The sequence below is a fragment of the Coturnix japonica genome, unplaced genomic scaffold (genome assembly GCF_054131305.1).
Source record: "Coturnix japonica strain WE unplaced genomic scaffold, WE-NBRP24 Scf040, whole genome shotgun sequence".
Classification (NCBI taxonomy): domain Eukaryota; kingdom Metazoa; phylum Chordata; class Aves; order Galliformes; family Phasianidae; genus Coturnix; species Coturnix japonica.
The window spans coordinates 4,936,637-4,951,337 of record NW_028188943.1 but is presented as its reverse complement, the minus strand read 5'-3'; the positions used below and the strand labels follow the sequence as shown (position 1 = coordinate 4,951,337).

At 41.1% G+C, this 14,701-nt stretch overlaps 2 protein-coding genes across 2 annotated transcripts; both read right to left on the bottom strand.

The window, feature by feature from the left end:
• Window positions 1–233: 233 nt before the first annotated feature.
• Window positions 234–9,959, bottom strand: LOC146753089 (obscurin-like). Its single transcript, XM_085531018.1, has 7 exons — window positions 9,697–9,959; window positions 8,783–9,052; window positions 7,879–8,145; window positions 6,984–7,250; window positions 4,489–4,684; window positions 868–2,042; window positions 234–427 (listed from the first exon to the last, which is right to left on the bottom strand). The coding sequence occupies exons 1-5, from the start codon at window positions 9,944–9,946 to the stop codon at window positions 4,653–4,655; spliced, it is 1,086 nt and encodes a 361-aa protein (XP_085387144.1). The 5' UTR covers window positions 9,947–9,959; the 3' UTR covers window positions 234–427; window positions 868–2,042; window positions 4,489–4,652.
• A 669-nt stretch (window positions 9,960–10,628) lies between these two features.
• Window positions 10,629–12,500, bottom strand: LOC146753088 (obscurin-like). Its single transcript, XM_085531086.1, has 3 exons — window positions 12,231–12,500; window positions 11,269–11,535; window positions 10,629–10,708 (listed from the first exon to the last, which is right to left on the bottom strand). The coding sequence occupies exons 1-3, from the start codon at window positions 12,430–12,432 to the stop codon at window positions 10,629–10,631; spliced, it is 549 nt and encodes a 182-aa protein (XP_085387212.1). The 5' UTR covers window positions 12,433–12,500.
• Between the last annotated feature and the right edge of the window lie 2,201 nt (window positions 12,501–14,701).

The following is a 14,701-nucleotide window of genomic DNA, read 5'->3' as shown; positions in this document are numbered from 1 at the left end:
AGTAACGTAGAGATAATAACAAGTCCCCTCCAGAGGCAGATTAGCTATTCTCTTCACAAACCTTATTCCAGACTACCAACCAACTTTACTTTCCTCTGTTCATTATCTATGCGAAACCATGTTTTAACTTCTGGTCCCCTCTAGAGCTTCAATGGCAACTTTACCTAAGATTTGCTGCTAGCCACACTAGTGTGAAATTTCCAGCTTCATAGTTAAAGTTTGAGAAGTTTTAACAGCAGAAAGCCAAGCATAATCTTACAGAAAAAAATAGCTCAGTTGACTACAAACCTCGCTTTGTACTTGCTGAATTTGTTTCTCGGCATCAGAATGTTTGCCTTTTAGATCTGCATACTCTTCTTCTTTCCTCTGCAAATCTTTTTTCAAATTCAGTACAAGGGCAGAACTCTCAGAAAGAATATTTTCTAGCCTTATGTTAAAAATAAAGAGACAAAGAACATTACTGTTACACATCTCATGGAAACAGCAATTACAGCTTAATCCATGCCCTGCCTGTTGGTTTCTATTTGTAAATAGACTCTTAAATCTATCTAGACCAGTGACAAGATTTAAACAATTACTTTCGAATTTCAGCTTGCTTCTCATAATCAGATTCTGAAGCAATAAATTATTCAGATGCTATTCTGAGGGATGTACAACAAAACCACCAGAAATCCCCATATTATTCTTTACTTCCTTGCACACTCCTGTTTTCCCTTGGAACTCAAGTAGCATACCAAAGCATCCTAAAGTAGTAGTTTGGCCATTGATAAGCATGCAGATGCATTAAGTCGAAGGGATGTTCCCATTAACTATTTTTAACTCTAGTTCATTCTCAAAGGGCTCTAAGTTAACTCAGTGGTTACTTACGATTCTATACGTTGCACTTTCTCCATTTCACTCTTTTCCTTTTCCCGAAGAGAATGTTTCATCTGCTCCAAGCTGTTTTTAAGCTGCATAACTTCTTGAATCAGATTTGCTTCTTTGCTACTTAACTCTTCAACCTTTTTGTCTGCATTTGCAGACCAGATTAACAATAATAGATTGTTTTTCTTTAAGTAATTCATTGAGTTTTGACACATTGTCTTCCATTGTCTTGGAAGCCTCCAGGTGATATTCAAGCTCTCTTATTTTTACCTCACAGTTGGCAACTTCCTCCTGAAATTGTGCAATCACTCTCTGATCTTCTGCAGTCTTTTCTTTAAAGTCCTGAGTTTTCTTTTCTATTTGCTCATGTAACTGATTCACAAGATCTTCTTCCTGACTAGTGTGAGTTGTAATCTCACATAGCTTCATTACAAGTTGACGATTACGATTTTCAGCATTATTCAGTCCCGCCTTTAGGTTTTCATTGTCTTGAAGCAGTGCTTTGATGTGCTGACTTTTTTGTGAGGAAACATCAACAATATTTCTGCATACTTCCCAAATCCTTTCAAGACTATAGTTAAAGGAGAGGTCCTGCACAAGATCTGAGATGGAAGAAGTCTGTGACTGAATGCATGCAGAACTAATTTGAGATGTCCCTGGCTCATCTTTTTCAGAGTCTGAGGAATCCTTTACACTGACAAAGTCAGTACCGATGGCGTGAAACTCTAAGTGACATTTGTATAATTCATCTAATTTGGTCCGCATTTCTTTTACTTGTGACACTTTATCAATTATATATTCTTTGGCAACTTCTATGTTGTTAGTTAGTTGGGCATTTTTGTTTTCAAGTGTCATATTTATAGATTTCTGTTCATCCAGTTCAGAAGCAATTTCCCGATAGTCAGCTTGACCCTGCAGAATTTGTTCACGGAGGGCATCAGCTGTTTCTTCAGAAAAAGAAAGCTCAATACGCAGGCTTGTTACCTGCTTACTGAAATCTTCTTTTTTATTTTTTTCTCTTCTGCATTGTTCTTCAAGCACAGTTAAATGACGTTCCAAGATTTCAGTTCTTTCCCTCAGTGTTAGTACTTCCTTTCGGTACGCGGAGCACTTTTGTTTCATGTGTTCAATTGTCCTTTGCTCTACAGTGTTCTTTTTCTTTCTCTCATTTACAACTACTGTAAAACATACAAAGAAACAAACCAAAAAAAAAGGGAAAAGGAATGTAGCTCAGATTGATTAAAATCATTATTACATAGCAGTTCACAACACCAAGTAGCAACTTCTAAGTGAAAAACTGTCGTAATATGCAAGCCATGCCCTCACATCACATAGTATTTGATACTAGTGAAGGAATTAAAGTCCTCTGGACACGTAATCAGGTGCCTCAGATTTCTATACAGAATTAACAGCAAAAGGTTTTCAGTCTGGAAGAACACTTTTACCATGGCACTACTCAAACCTTCCACTCCACACCAGTAGAAAATCTAATTAGATTTAAGAAACATGGGAACGAGATAGATAATTCACAGCTATATTCTTTCTATCTTCCGTGCTTCAGCAATCCCTATAAGGCAGCCAGGAATCACTCCATCTACATCTAAATGGTAGATAAACAGTTCTCTAAGAAATTTCATTCCAACTCACAGTCCTCTTACTTTCAAAAGAAAGATAAAACCCTGGACAAGTTGATCACTTAAGTGTTGATATCTGTCTCTCTTATTCAGTTGATCTCTAAACAAAATATGAGGATTCCTACTTCTGTCCACACTTACTCTTTTGCATATAAAGTTCACTTATAAAGTTGTACAAATTTGCAGATTCAAGATTCCATAAGTATTCCATTTTCTTGGGGCTGTTTTTTATTTTAACTGGTGAGCAATTAGCTAAAATCACATGCATTTTCTTTCTATCAAAAGCGACTTCTGCTGTATTTCATCATTGCTTTAGAATCCAGTTACGTCCATTCCATAATATGCATACTTTAAGTATTAAAAAAAATAAATATAAGTCAAGACTTACTAGGGATTGTGTCACCACAACAATATATTCCATGGTGATTCTTGTACAGTCCTTTTATTACTACAACTACAGAAATGCAGAATTTTATAGCGCCCATGTGCAGCCTGCATTACATACAGATTCACATGTACTGCATGGAAACAGCCTCTTAACTCATCTAAGGAGTTTTATATACAGCCCTCAACTCATTTAAAAGTCATACTGAAGAAACAGCAGTGGCATATTCCACCCCAAACCAGGTTTTGGGTTTTGACTGCTGCTCCCAGCAACACTAGTGAGGGGAATATGATTTATAAGTAATCTAAACACTTTATGCTGAAAACAACAAGCAAGCACTAAAGCAAGATAAATAAGACTAGGGAGAAGATGTGTAATGTTCAGTCTAGAAGCTCCTTACAGAGGAAGTAGGGAAAAAGCATTATTACAGAGCATAGGAAACAAGACCTAAAAGCACAGAGAATGGTGTAAATACCCTGAACTTGAAGCTGAGATAACCTAGCATCTCCTAAAACACTTTTGCTCGTGCTACTTATATAACTAATTCTACAAAAGAACCAGCACAACATACCTGTGCTCATTGTTCTACTGTGTATATTTAACATAGCTAAAGAATATATATTAAGCAGTTTTTGAAATTGGACGCTATTAATACTCACAAATAGAATAAAATTTTAACATGATTGAATACTCAGTACTTCTTAACAGAAAACTTCATGCTGACATTGTGACTATCAGCTACCCATTTTAATTCCTATGTGGAGCATTGCTGTCATTAATTTTTAAATGAGAGCTTTGGTCATATGATTAGAACAAACCCACTACTATTTGGAGTATGGAGGAGTCCACATCCCTCCCTCAGTCTCTGGTAAGATGCTTATATGTGATGCCATTCAGTGGTCACATTAGGATTCAATATTTATGCCAAATAAAGGCAGCAGGGACAAATTATCCAAGAACAGCATCTCATCCAAAGAAGGCCTTGACTTTCTCCCTTGCACATATTTTGCAAGAGGAATACAAGAAAGGAAGGGAATACAGCTAAGTTTTAAATTTTCCCTTCTACATTGTATACGCCTTCCGTAATTCTAGGAACACTGATGCTCAGCTGTGCCCAGAAGTGAAGTTAAATGCATCAGAGCTTATCCAAACCATTTTGCTCAAATATTGCCCATGAGCGAGCAATTAGCAGGTCGTCAACAATTTTGATAGTTGCTTCAGGAAAAACAAAACAAACAAACAAAAAAAAGCACTTGAGCAGCTGATGCTACTCAGAAGATCAGCAACAGCAGTTGAAACAATCCTAAAGAAACTGCTTTAAAACTATTACCAAATCTGCAAGTGCATCAACAGATGAGGAAAAAGCAGCAAAAAGGAAAAAAATAGTGCAAAAAAATTTATTCTTAGGCATTCAAAAATGAACAGCATAGGACCTTCTGAAAAAGGGATATTTACATAACAGTTACTTCTATTTACAGTTTAACACAGTGGCTTTTCTCCTTATACCATAAGGTACGCGCTTCACAGCCTTTTGCTTCCTATCCGGAATAGGAAGCAATTTATTGTTTTGGAAGACACCCTGTTCAACGATGGAAGAAACTGTACCTTTCTTTGGAGATGGCTCTTCCACAGTAGGCTTATCTTCATCAGTACTGCGCTTTCTTCCCACTTCCAACTCAGTTTTCTCTTGTTTCAGTGCTTTAACTGAAAGCACTGAAAATTGGCTGCTTTCAGTTCCTTTATTAGTGTTCTCCTCTGCCGGTTCTGCTTTAATGGTAGTTAAATGGTAGGTAGTCTTTTCCTGTATTGATATAAGATCAGTTACATTGAAGCTTAACAAAAGGAGCACTTATGTCTCAGTAATCTTCTGTAGGCAAATAATGACAATGATAAGTCACCTCGAATCAACGATGAGACTACACGTCTTGCCTTGTTGCTTTTCCTCTGTAGTCATGGGGAGGACATGAAGAAGTGGTGTAATTCATCCACTTCTGCACTTCAGGCACGAGTGGAAGAATTACAAGGTGAAACAACTACCAAGGTGAACTCTTCCAAGAAGGGGAGAGTTCCAGTTGCTGCAAGCCACCGAGGTAAACAATAGAGGGGCCCTGCCCCCAGCCAGGGGGGAAAGGGACAATAGAGTATACTGGACTGTGTGGATTAAGTGGCCTGGCACATCTCAACCACAGAAATATAAAGCCTTGGTGGACACTGATGCACAATGCACCCTAATGCCCTCAAGTCACCAAGGGACACAACCAATATATATCCATGGAGTGACTGGGGGTTCCCAAGAATTGACTATCTTGGAGGCTGAAATAAGCCTCACTGGTAAAAACTGGCAAAAACACCCTATTGTGACTGGTCCAGAGGCTCCAAGTGTTTTGGGTATTGATTACCTTAGGATGGGATATTTGAAGGATCCCAAGGGGTATCAATGGGCCTTTGGGATAGCTGCTGTTAATACAAATGGTGTTTATCTGCTGTCAGCTTTACCTGATCTGTCAGATGATCCTTCTGCTGTGGGATTGCTCCAGGTAAAAGACTAAGAGGTACCAATTGCCACCAGAGTGGTTCACAGACGGCAGTACCGCACCAACAGGGACTCATTGCTCCCCATTCACAAGCTAATTCGCCAATTAGAGAATCAGAGAGCGATTAGCAAAACTCACTCGCCTTTTAACAGCCCCATATGGCCAGTGCATAAAGCCAGTGAAGAATGGAGGCTGACGGTGGATTACCGTGGCCTAAATGAAATCACACCTCCATTGAGTTCTGCTGTACCAGACATGCTAGAACTCCAGTATGAACTGGAGTCAAAAGAAGCTAGGTGGTATGCCACCATTGACATTGCTAATGCCTTCTTTTCCATCCCATTGGCTGCAAAATGAAGGCCACAGTTTGCTTTTTCCTGTAGAGCTGTTCAGTATACCTGGAACCGTTTAACTCAAGGGTGGAAGCACAGCCCAACAATTTGCCATGGATTGATCCAAGCTGTCTTGGAACAGGGTAATGCTCCCGAACACTTGCAGTATATTGATGATATTGTCGTGTGGGGCCATACAGCAGCAGAGATTTTCAAGAAAAGAAAACAGATAATCCAAATTCTTTTGCAAGCTGGTTTTGCCATTAAGCGCAGCAAGGTGAAGGGGTCTGCCCAGGAAATCCAGTTCTTAGGTGTAAAATGGCAAGATGGGCATTGACACATCCCAGCAGATGTGATTGAAAAAATCACTGCTATGTCTCCTCCCACCAACAAGACAGAGACCCAATCTTTTCTGGGAGTAGTGGGCTTTTGGAGAATGCATGTCCCAAACTACAGCCACATAGTGAGCCCCCTCTATCAGGTAACACGGAAGAAGAATAATTTCTCATGGGGTCCTGAGCAGCAGCAGGCTTTTGAGCAGAGAAAACAAGAGATAGCCCGTGCCGTGGCCTTGGGGCCAGTACGGACGGGACAGGATGTAAAGAACATCCTCTACACTGCTGCTGGAGAGAAAGGTCCCACTTGGAGTTTGTGGCAAAGAGCTTTAGGAGAAACCCAAGGCCAACCCCCGGGACTTTGGAGTCGAGCATATAAAGGGTCTGAGGAGTGCTACACTCCAACTGAGAAGGAGATCTTAGCCATGTACGAGGGGGTCTGGGCTGCTTCTGAAGTAGTTGGGACAGAGGTTCAGCTCCTTCTAGCACCTCGCTTGCCTGTGGCCCCCCTGTCACGGACACAGGTAGATTTTTGTTTAAACCGTGACAACTACCCAGAATGCAGCATAAGGGAATTTTTGCCTAGAACTCTGGAGGACTATTTTTAACTCAGAAAGGTCAGAGACAGAAAGTTCACACTGATTTCTGGGTCACCAGCCTCACCGTACATCTGCATTTTTGGTTTTTAAATGATACATAAAGAGTACTTCTCAATGGCACTGCTCTAGTCGGTAGTTCTTTCCCTTTCCATGCAGCTTGCTCTGTGCATGGCTTGTGAACTGCTATTCAGGCCAGACAGCTGCAGCCCCAGAGACCTGCCATAAATGTACAAATTCTACCAGGATAATGTCTTGGTAGTGGAGAAACAGGATGCGCAGTCATATGGCTCTCACACATACCTTGTACAACCAGCTTGGCTCTGGACTGGGCATCACCAATGTCACAGGTGTACATGTCACTATCACTTTTCTCCAGATTTTTTATGCTCAGCTGCAGGTCTCGTCCTTTCTGTGCCCTCTTGTATTTCCTGCCAGCCCTGAGCTCAGCAATGCCTTTCCTCCATATGACGAAGGATGCGGCTTTCTCGCTCTGACATGTAAAAAGTGCACTTCCACTTTCTTCAGTTTTCACATCTGAAAGTTCCTTGATAAAGTAATTAGGTTTTTCTGGAAGGAAAAAAAAAAGGATGAGGGTGTAGGACAAAGGGATTTGTTACCCCAACAAGTCCCAAGCATACAGAGGTGTCCTGAATCTCCTTTGCCCTCATTTCAGAATATCACATAGAGATGCAAAGAGTCTAAGAAGACCACAGAGTCCACCCATTTACATAGGTTTGATAATTCCAGTAGATATCTGGAAAGTTCAATACCATTATACATGCGCTGGTAGGATCTCATCTGATAAACTGCATATAGTTTTGATTACACATATACAATATAGACTAATTCAGATTGCCATCTTTTCTTGGCTCACTAACACCCAAGATCATAGAATCATAGAATGATCACAGAATCATAGAGTGGCCTGAGTAGAAAAGGACCTCAAAGATCATCTAGTTTCAAACCCCCTCCAAGGGGTCACCAACCACCAGACCAGGCTGCCCAGATCCACATCACACTGGAGAATCATTCAGTTTCCAGATTATTTTAAGGAAAAGATTTTAATCCATCATATTTTCTGAAAACTAAGAATTGATCCTGCTCAAGGAAACAGAAGAGAAAAACATCACCCACAGGCTGCAGATATTTACCTCGACTTCTCTACATGCCATCCCCAGTGTGCTTTTCAACTCACCTTGCACAGTGACCCTGGCTTTTGTTATGGAGTCCTCTGTCTCACAGCGGTACTCCCCACTGTCCTTGGCAGTAGAGTCATGGATGATCAGAATGGCCCCAGTTCCCTCCTGCTGCAAGTCGTACTTCTGGCTTTTTCTGATTGCTTTGCCATCCTTGTACCACCTGATGTTCAAATCCAGTTTTGACAGCTCACTGCTCAGGCTGATGTCCTGCCCTGCTGCTGCTGTCTTATCCTCCAGCTGTTTTGAAACCTCAGTAGGTTTTCCTGGAAGAAGACATTGCTTTTTGAGTAACATACACTTAGGGTAAGATGCCTCTCTCAAAATACATGCATCTACATGCTGGAGATAAGTTAGAGAGGCACTTGCAACAGACGCCATCCTACAGCCAGCAGTAATCTGCAAAGTTTAGACAATAGAATTCCAGGCAGCATTTATTCTCTCTTAAATCTACCCAATTGAGGATGATGAACCATGTCTGAAATCTGCCTCTTTCTTCTCTCCACTCATCACACTGGGAGCCTCGGATGATGCTCTCAGATGCACATGTTCTAGATAGGAATTTGTTGTACAGCTAGATGATGTGAAGGCCATCCCTTCAGCTTATACTTAGAGGATATTTGCTCCCACAGTTCCCTCAACAGAGCATTCCTGATTTACTGTTAATGGAACAAGCTGTAGTGAGATGACCACTGCCAACACTACCCCAGTGCTTTGGGTAGTTCTCACATTTGTGTAAAATGTTTTGTCCTTTTACTTATTTTTAAGAGAAATTCTCAGTGCTTCGAGGTTCAAGTAGAAGGTTGGTATTCACTTTAACCATATTATGAGTTAGCTCTCACGACAATCTTATCAGAAGACAGTTGAAGGAATCAGACCCCAGAATCTCTCCCATCTCATTACCTTTCACAGACAGAGAGGCTTTGGAGGTTAGACCACGGGCAGTAAAAACGACTTCCCCAGCGTCAGTAGGAGTCACACTTTTGATAATGAGAGTATATTTCCGACTCACGTTAGAAGCTTTAAATCGCCCACCATTTTCCACTCTGCTTCCATTCAGTGTCCAGTTGAACTCATCAATGCTTTCATGGGACGGAATGCATTCAAAAGTACAATCTTCTCCCTCCTGGATTTCAGTGTTTTTCAGCCGTTTGGTAATGCCACTATTCAGCTCTGGAAGGTAAGAGATACGTTAGTATGAGGTTTATATGGAGAAAAGGCATTTGTGACTGACATGAGTAGCAGTACTGGTGTTTTAACTCAGGATTTGCAGAACATGGCTGCATTCCTTACTGATGTATTCTCTAAGACATTCTCCACTCAGAATTACCAGAAAGCTATAAAAAAAAAGAGATGTGAATCTATTGTCTTTGCTCTGGAAGAGCTACAATTAGAGCAGCTCAGTCCATGGAGCAGAATGAAGATTCAATGAGCTACAGAGGGAACAACCTAACAGAGAGGACAACTCTAGGATGCTGCGTGAGAAAAAGGGTTTTGCCTATGACAAGAAATTAACTGTTTCTATTAGCTTATTTGTTACCATCCTACCCCTACTGGTGTTCAAACCATTTCTCCATTTTAGGGATGGTTTGAAAGGAAATATTTCCAGGACATTCTTGATGTGTTTGGTGATTTTCATGGCAAAATGAGATACATTTACATTAAAAGCAATGGGAATTTTCCAGACATCACTGCACTAAATTGCAGTAATACACTTCTATTGTAGAAACTATTAAGGCTCGTGGGGGAATAGGTGTAAGACATAGTGACCACACTGAATGTGCTTTCAGCACTCCTTTACTTTCCACAGTACTTACCCTGAATGCCGACCTTTGATTTGGCAACATCACTGCCAATATCACAGGTATAGAAACCTGCATCTGACATCTCGAGGTCATGGATAAGGGGACATAGGGTCTTCCCAGACTGTACCAGCTCATACTTGTTGCCAGAAGGGCGCACAACACCGTCCTTCTTCCACACTGGTTTGACCTTCTCTTTAGAGACTTCGCATTCCAATTTAATCACACCCCGCTCCTCAACAAAAACATCATCCAAGGACTTCATGAAGACAGCAGGCTTCTCTGCAATTAAACAGGCAAAACAGAACAATGTGATACAGAAGTTGAGACATTTCCAGTTGCTTTCAGATTTTTAAAGAGGGATAAATAAATCTTCACCACTACTGACGACACCAAGATAGAACCTAAAGCGGTTTCATGTCTGTTGACTGAATGCACTTTATGGAATTCTGAACTAATCAGTAGGAGAATACAGGGAACAGGAGGGACAGCCTGCATTGCCTTGGGTGGGATATCATATGAAGTAATTGGGATGCAGCTCTTCTAAAGCTGGAGAGCTGGCATTGCCCTCACATGGAGCAGAGCTCATACAGCAGGCCACAGGATTAAGAGGAACACTTTTGATTTTCCTGTATTATTGACTCCTCTTATCTGTCTTCTATTTCACACATCAGATGTTTATACTGGGGAAAAACTTCCACCAAATGCAAAAGAAAGGAGAAAGAGGAAATCCTTCAAACTCTGAGCGCATAGAGTAAAAGAGCTTAATTGCTGGGGAGAGCAGATTAGAATCACAGTACCCTTAGAATTGGAAGAGACCCTTAAAGGCCATCTAGCCCAGCTCCCCTGCAATAAAAAGGGACATTCACAGCTAGATCAGGTTGCTCACAGCCTGTTCATTAGTCATCCCAGAGGCAAAACACACACTGAATGATCTCTCCCTGCAGTCATAAATCCTTAATTCCATAAATCAATGGAAGAAAGCCCATCATGACTTTGGTGGCTATCTGAGCCCCAGAGAGGTGAGCTTTAGAAGCAGGATTGCTGCACAATAGAATGAACTGGAGCTCCTTAGCATCTCTTACATCCAGGAGGGGTGTGATCAGACCCACCTATCACCTTCAGGTGCGCTTTCTGACACCTTGTCTGACTTCACTGTCACTGTGCCAGCATCCTCAGGCTTAACCTGCTTCATTGTCAGTGTGCAGCAATTGCCAACGTTCTTGATGTCATTGTAATTGTTGGTGTAAAGGAGGTTGCCATTCAGGAACCATTCCACGTCCTCGTCATCATGGGACAGCTCGCAGGAGAAGACAGCAGAGCTCTCTTCTTCAATTTCCACATCCTGCAGGTGCTTCGTTACTTCTACATTGCGGGCTGTGGGGAAACAAGGTGAACGGTTACCACTGTTACTATAAATCATACTGGGATGTGGTAGAATGGTTGGACTAGATGATCTTTGTGTAATCTTCTCAATGAAGATTATACATTTATAAAGTTAGCAGGAGAGAACGGCAGAAATCAACCTCAAGAAGAGAAATCTGAGGTGAAATAGGACATGGAAGAGGTCACCCTCCCTGCTCATACCTTCAGCTGTCAGCGTGGCCTCAGTCTCTGCAATTCCTGCCTTGCACTTGTACACACCAGCATCATCGGGCTTCAGCTTCAGAATCTTGAGCTCTGCTGAATGCTTATCCCTCTTGATCTTGTACTTCTCAGAGGGCTTGATGAGTGTGTGGCCTTTGAACCATTTCACAACCTTTGGAGAAGGTCTGAAATCACAGGACAGGATGACAGAATGACGTTCCAAAGCTGTCTTGTCCTCCAACTGCCTGGTGATTTGTATATGGTAATCTGCAAAGCAGGGGTGGAAGAGAAGAAAGGACGAGGACAATTGGAAGAAGAGGAAAGTCTCTTGCGTGTATTCCATTCCAATTAATGTCAAGTTCACAGTGGTTCTTTGAACGACTCTAAAGATAAAACAAACGATTGTCTATAGGGAATGGCATTGACTACATTTCTATAAAGTAATACTGTATATTATCTACCAAATGCAAGGTCCAGCTCTTGTTCTGTGCTTATTTAATTGCTCCCAATTGTAGAGGCTTTTATTCAAAGAAGAGTGAGTTGAAAATATAACAAATACTTCAGGATGTGAATGGAGACTCTTATGCTGGGGACAACAGCAGATAAAAAGCCTGCAAGTTTCTTTCAGATGAAATCAATGACAAACTGCATCAAATTTAGGTGCTACCAAACTTAAACTTGTCTAGTTCAGAAATACAATTAATTTCACCTGATTTGACTTCTTTGCTATAGCCAAGGACAAAACCTCAGCTCTGTAGATCTGAATAGTAAGCACATCACAGCTATTCAAACACATCTTTTACTGAGATGCAGCTGTCTCATTTAGTGTCCAACGACTTTGAACTGAAAATGGAGCAGACCCTCCAGACACACACAAAATATTTCAAAGACCCCAGTGAAGGAAGGCTGTACGTTAATTAATTCTTCATCTTCATGATGTAAACCAAGCCTGGATATGTTACCTCTGACAAGCAGATTGGCTGTGGATTTTGATTTGCCAATTGAGAACTGAATCATGCTTGTCATATCAGTGGTGGTTTTCGCTATGGCAAGCTGGTGGATGGTGCCTTCTTGCTGCATAATCAAGTTTCTGCCAGCCTGTAAGACTTCCCCACGTAGGAATACCACTTGGGATGTTTCACAGATGGAATGGATATCTCGCATTCAAATTTGGCTTCTTCAGGCTCAGTCACATCCTCATCACACAGCTCCTTTACTAGATTAATGGATTGCTCTTTAAGAAGGATGGAACAAGAGAAAGCAGAGATTTAGAAGGAATGTAAAAAACCCTTACATTATCACCCCACTTACTCACACCAGCATTACTGCACATGAACACTACACCTATCAGCTCAGAATGCCTTGAAACATCATTAAAAAATAATAGAAAGAAAAGAATGTTGTTAAGAAGTCAGACAATAAGATTGACAATCTGAAAAGTGCCCAGATCTTCTGATTCCCAGTCCAACATCTAAATCAAACCATGACCTTCCCAGCCCAATATCAAACTCCTCGCATTACGAAATGGAAAAGAGGTTCAATGAAACACGGACATTGATAATTACTTTGGTTAAATACAGCAACTTAGCTCTGAACAACAAGTTTTCACCTAGTAAAGGTCTCTGTAGCTCAAATGTAATGACTCTACTTAGGAGAAATTCATTTTCCAGGAAGTTCTTGCCCTTATAATTGTAACAGTGGCAAAGCTGGGGACTGAACTCTTGAGTAGTGTGCTAACTCAAATGTCTCCGTTTTCTTTATCACACTTAACATCATATATATACCCTAACATTGTATATATTAAAAAAAAAAAACAAAATCCCTGTGTTCTTTTCAAACAGCAAGAGAAAATGAAGAAAAAGTCAAGCTATGTTTTTTATCCCTCAACGTTCAAACACAAATCTGAAGTCTAAACGTAGAAAATCAACCTCCTAAGAAAATAATCTGTTTTACTTAGCAAAAGTAAATTCCAAAAGAGAAGCTGGATATTTTGTGGGCAGAAAGGTAGGTAGGTAGGAGTTTTTATTTCTGTGAAAGGTCCTGGTGGTGTTTAACTTCCTTGACATTAAATCAAAGGATGTTAGCTCGTTTATAACATAATTTAATCAAAATCGTCATCAGAAGCATAATTACCTTTAACTTTAAGATGGGCACAAGATTCACGAGATTCTGCCTTTTCTGCTACAGATTTTATTTCTGCTGCATCCTTGACTTGGACACGTGTGTAAGTCAGCGAGTAGCTCTTTCCTGAAGCAGAGAACCACAGAGTCACTAAGGCTGGAAAAGACCACTAAGGTCATCTAGTCCAACCGCCAGCTCATCCCTACCAAACTGGGCTCTTGAGAGCAACCCCACAACTACACTTGGCTTCCTTGAGCAAAGAGCTCTGAGGCACATGGCCAGGCTGAGCATCATCCATCTGGTTTCACAGCATCACTGCCTGTTCTCTCATGTCAATGAAACCACCCATTCCCCCACGTCCACATCCCCACCAAAGTGTAATCTAAACTATGGCTTCTACAAGGACTGACCAAATGTGGCTGTCGTCACCTTCAAAGTACCTGATACAGAAGGATCACACTCACTGTCAGACAAAACCTCTTTGGAGAGGTGAACTGACTGCCCTGTTCACCCCCACTTTGGAAATAACTGCACTCATTTCCTACTTGCTCCCAGCAGTGTGGGATGGTGGGATAGCATCACGCTTCCCACACTAAGCATCCCACCATGTCACTTGTTCCACCCTAACCTCAGTCCCAAAACAAAAGGGGAACTCCCTTCTGAACCCTCTTCACTTCATTTCAGATGTCTTATATGCTTGATCTCCAACCCACCCCCCACTCAGGAGAAAGATCCCCCTCTTACACCCTACCATCTTGCCGCATTCTGATGTTGTCATCAGCCTTCAGCTTGTTGTCATCTTTGTACCACTGGCTCTGAACCTCATCGTGTGAAATCTCAGACAAAAGATTCACTCCCATATTCATTCACTTCCACATCTTCCAGTGCTTTAACAATCTTGATATCTCCAGCTGTGAAACAGTAGAGATATATTTGTCAGGATATTTCCAGAACTGAGTGCAGCATCTTTTCCTTACACATATTTGCATAGAAAATAAGTAGGATTATGTTTTATTCTAAACCATCATCCATTCCTGAGTCATTTCTCTCTTCAACACAGTCAATGCATTATTGCCCTTGAACTTAAAGATAGACTTACTAGCTACAATGGAGCTCCCTGCAAACAGTTTTCATGGAAACCAGAATCTCATTTATTCTAAAACCTTTCAAGCAAAATTAAGGGTAGAAAAACAATAGAACTGACTGAATCTTTAAGGTCATTTAGTTCTAATCCCTCTGCTATAGGCAGGGACACCTCCCTCCACACCAACTCTTCTCCTCAGGGTCAAGGCTTCTCTCAAATCATTCTCCT

Excerpts from the sequence above, each read along its gene's own strand:
- LOC146753089 (XM_085531018.1), bottom strand. The coding sequence starts at position 9,946 with ATGAAGTCCTTGGATGATGTTTTTGTTGAGGAGCGGGGTGTGATTAAA. Across the intron at positions 8,146-8,782 it reads AGCCTCTCTGTCTGTGAAAG|GAAAACCTACTGAGGTTTCA; the intron begins GTAATGAGATGG and ends GTCTTCTTCCAG. Across the intron at positions 7,251-7,878 it reads AGCCAGGGTCACTGTGCAAG|AAAAACCTAATTACTTTATC; the intron begins GTGAGTTGAAAA and ends TTTTCCTTCCAG.
- LOC146753088 (XM_085531086.1), bottom strand. The coding sequence starts at position 12,432 with ATGCGAGATATCCATTCCATCTGTGAAACATCCCAAGTGGTATTCCTA. Across the intron at positions 11,536-12,230 it reads AGCCAATCTGCTTGTCAGAG|ATTACCATATACAAATCACC; the intron begins GTAACATATCCA and ends CCTGCTTTGCAG. Across the intron at positions 10,709-11,268 it reads GGCCACGCTGACAGCTGAAG|CTCACCTCTCTGGGGCTCAG; the intron begins GTATGAGCAGGG and ends CTGCTTCTAAAG.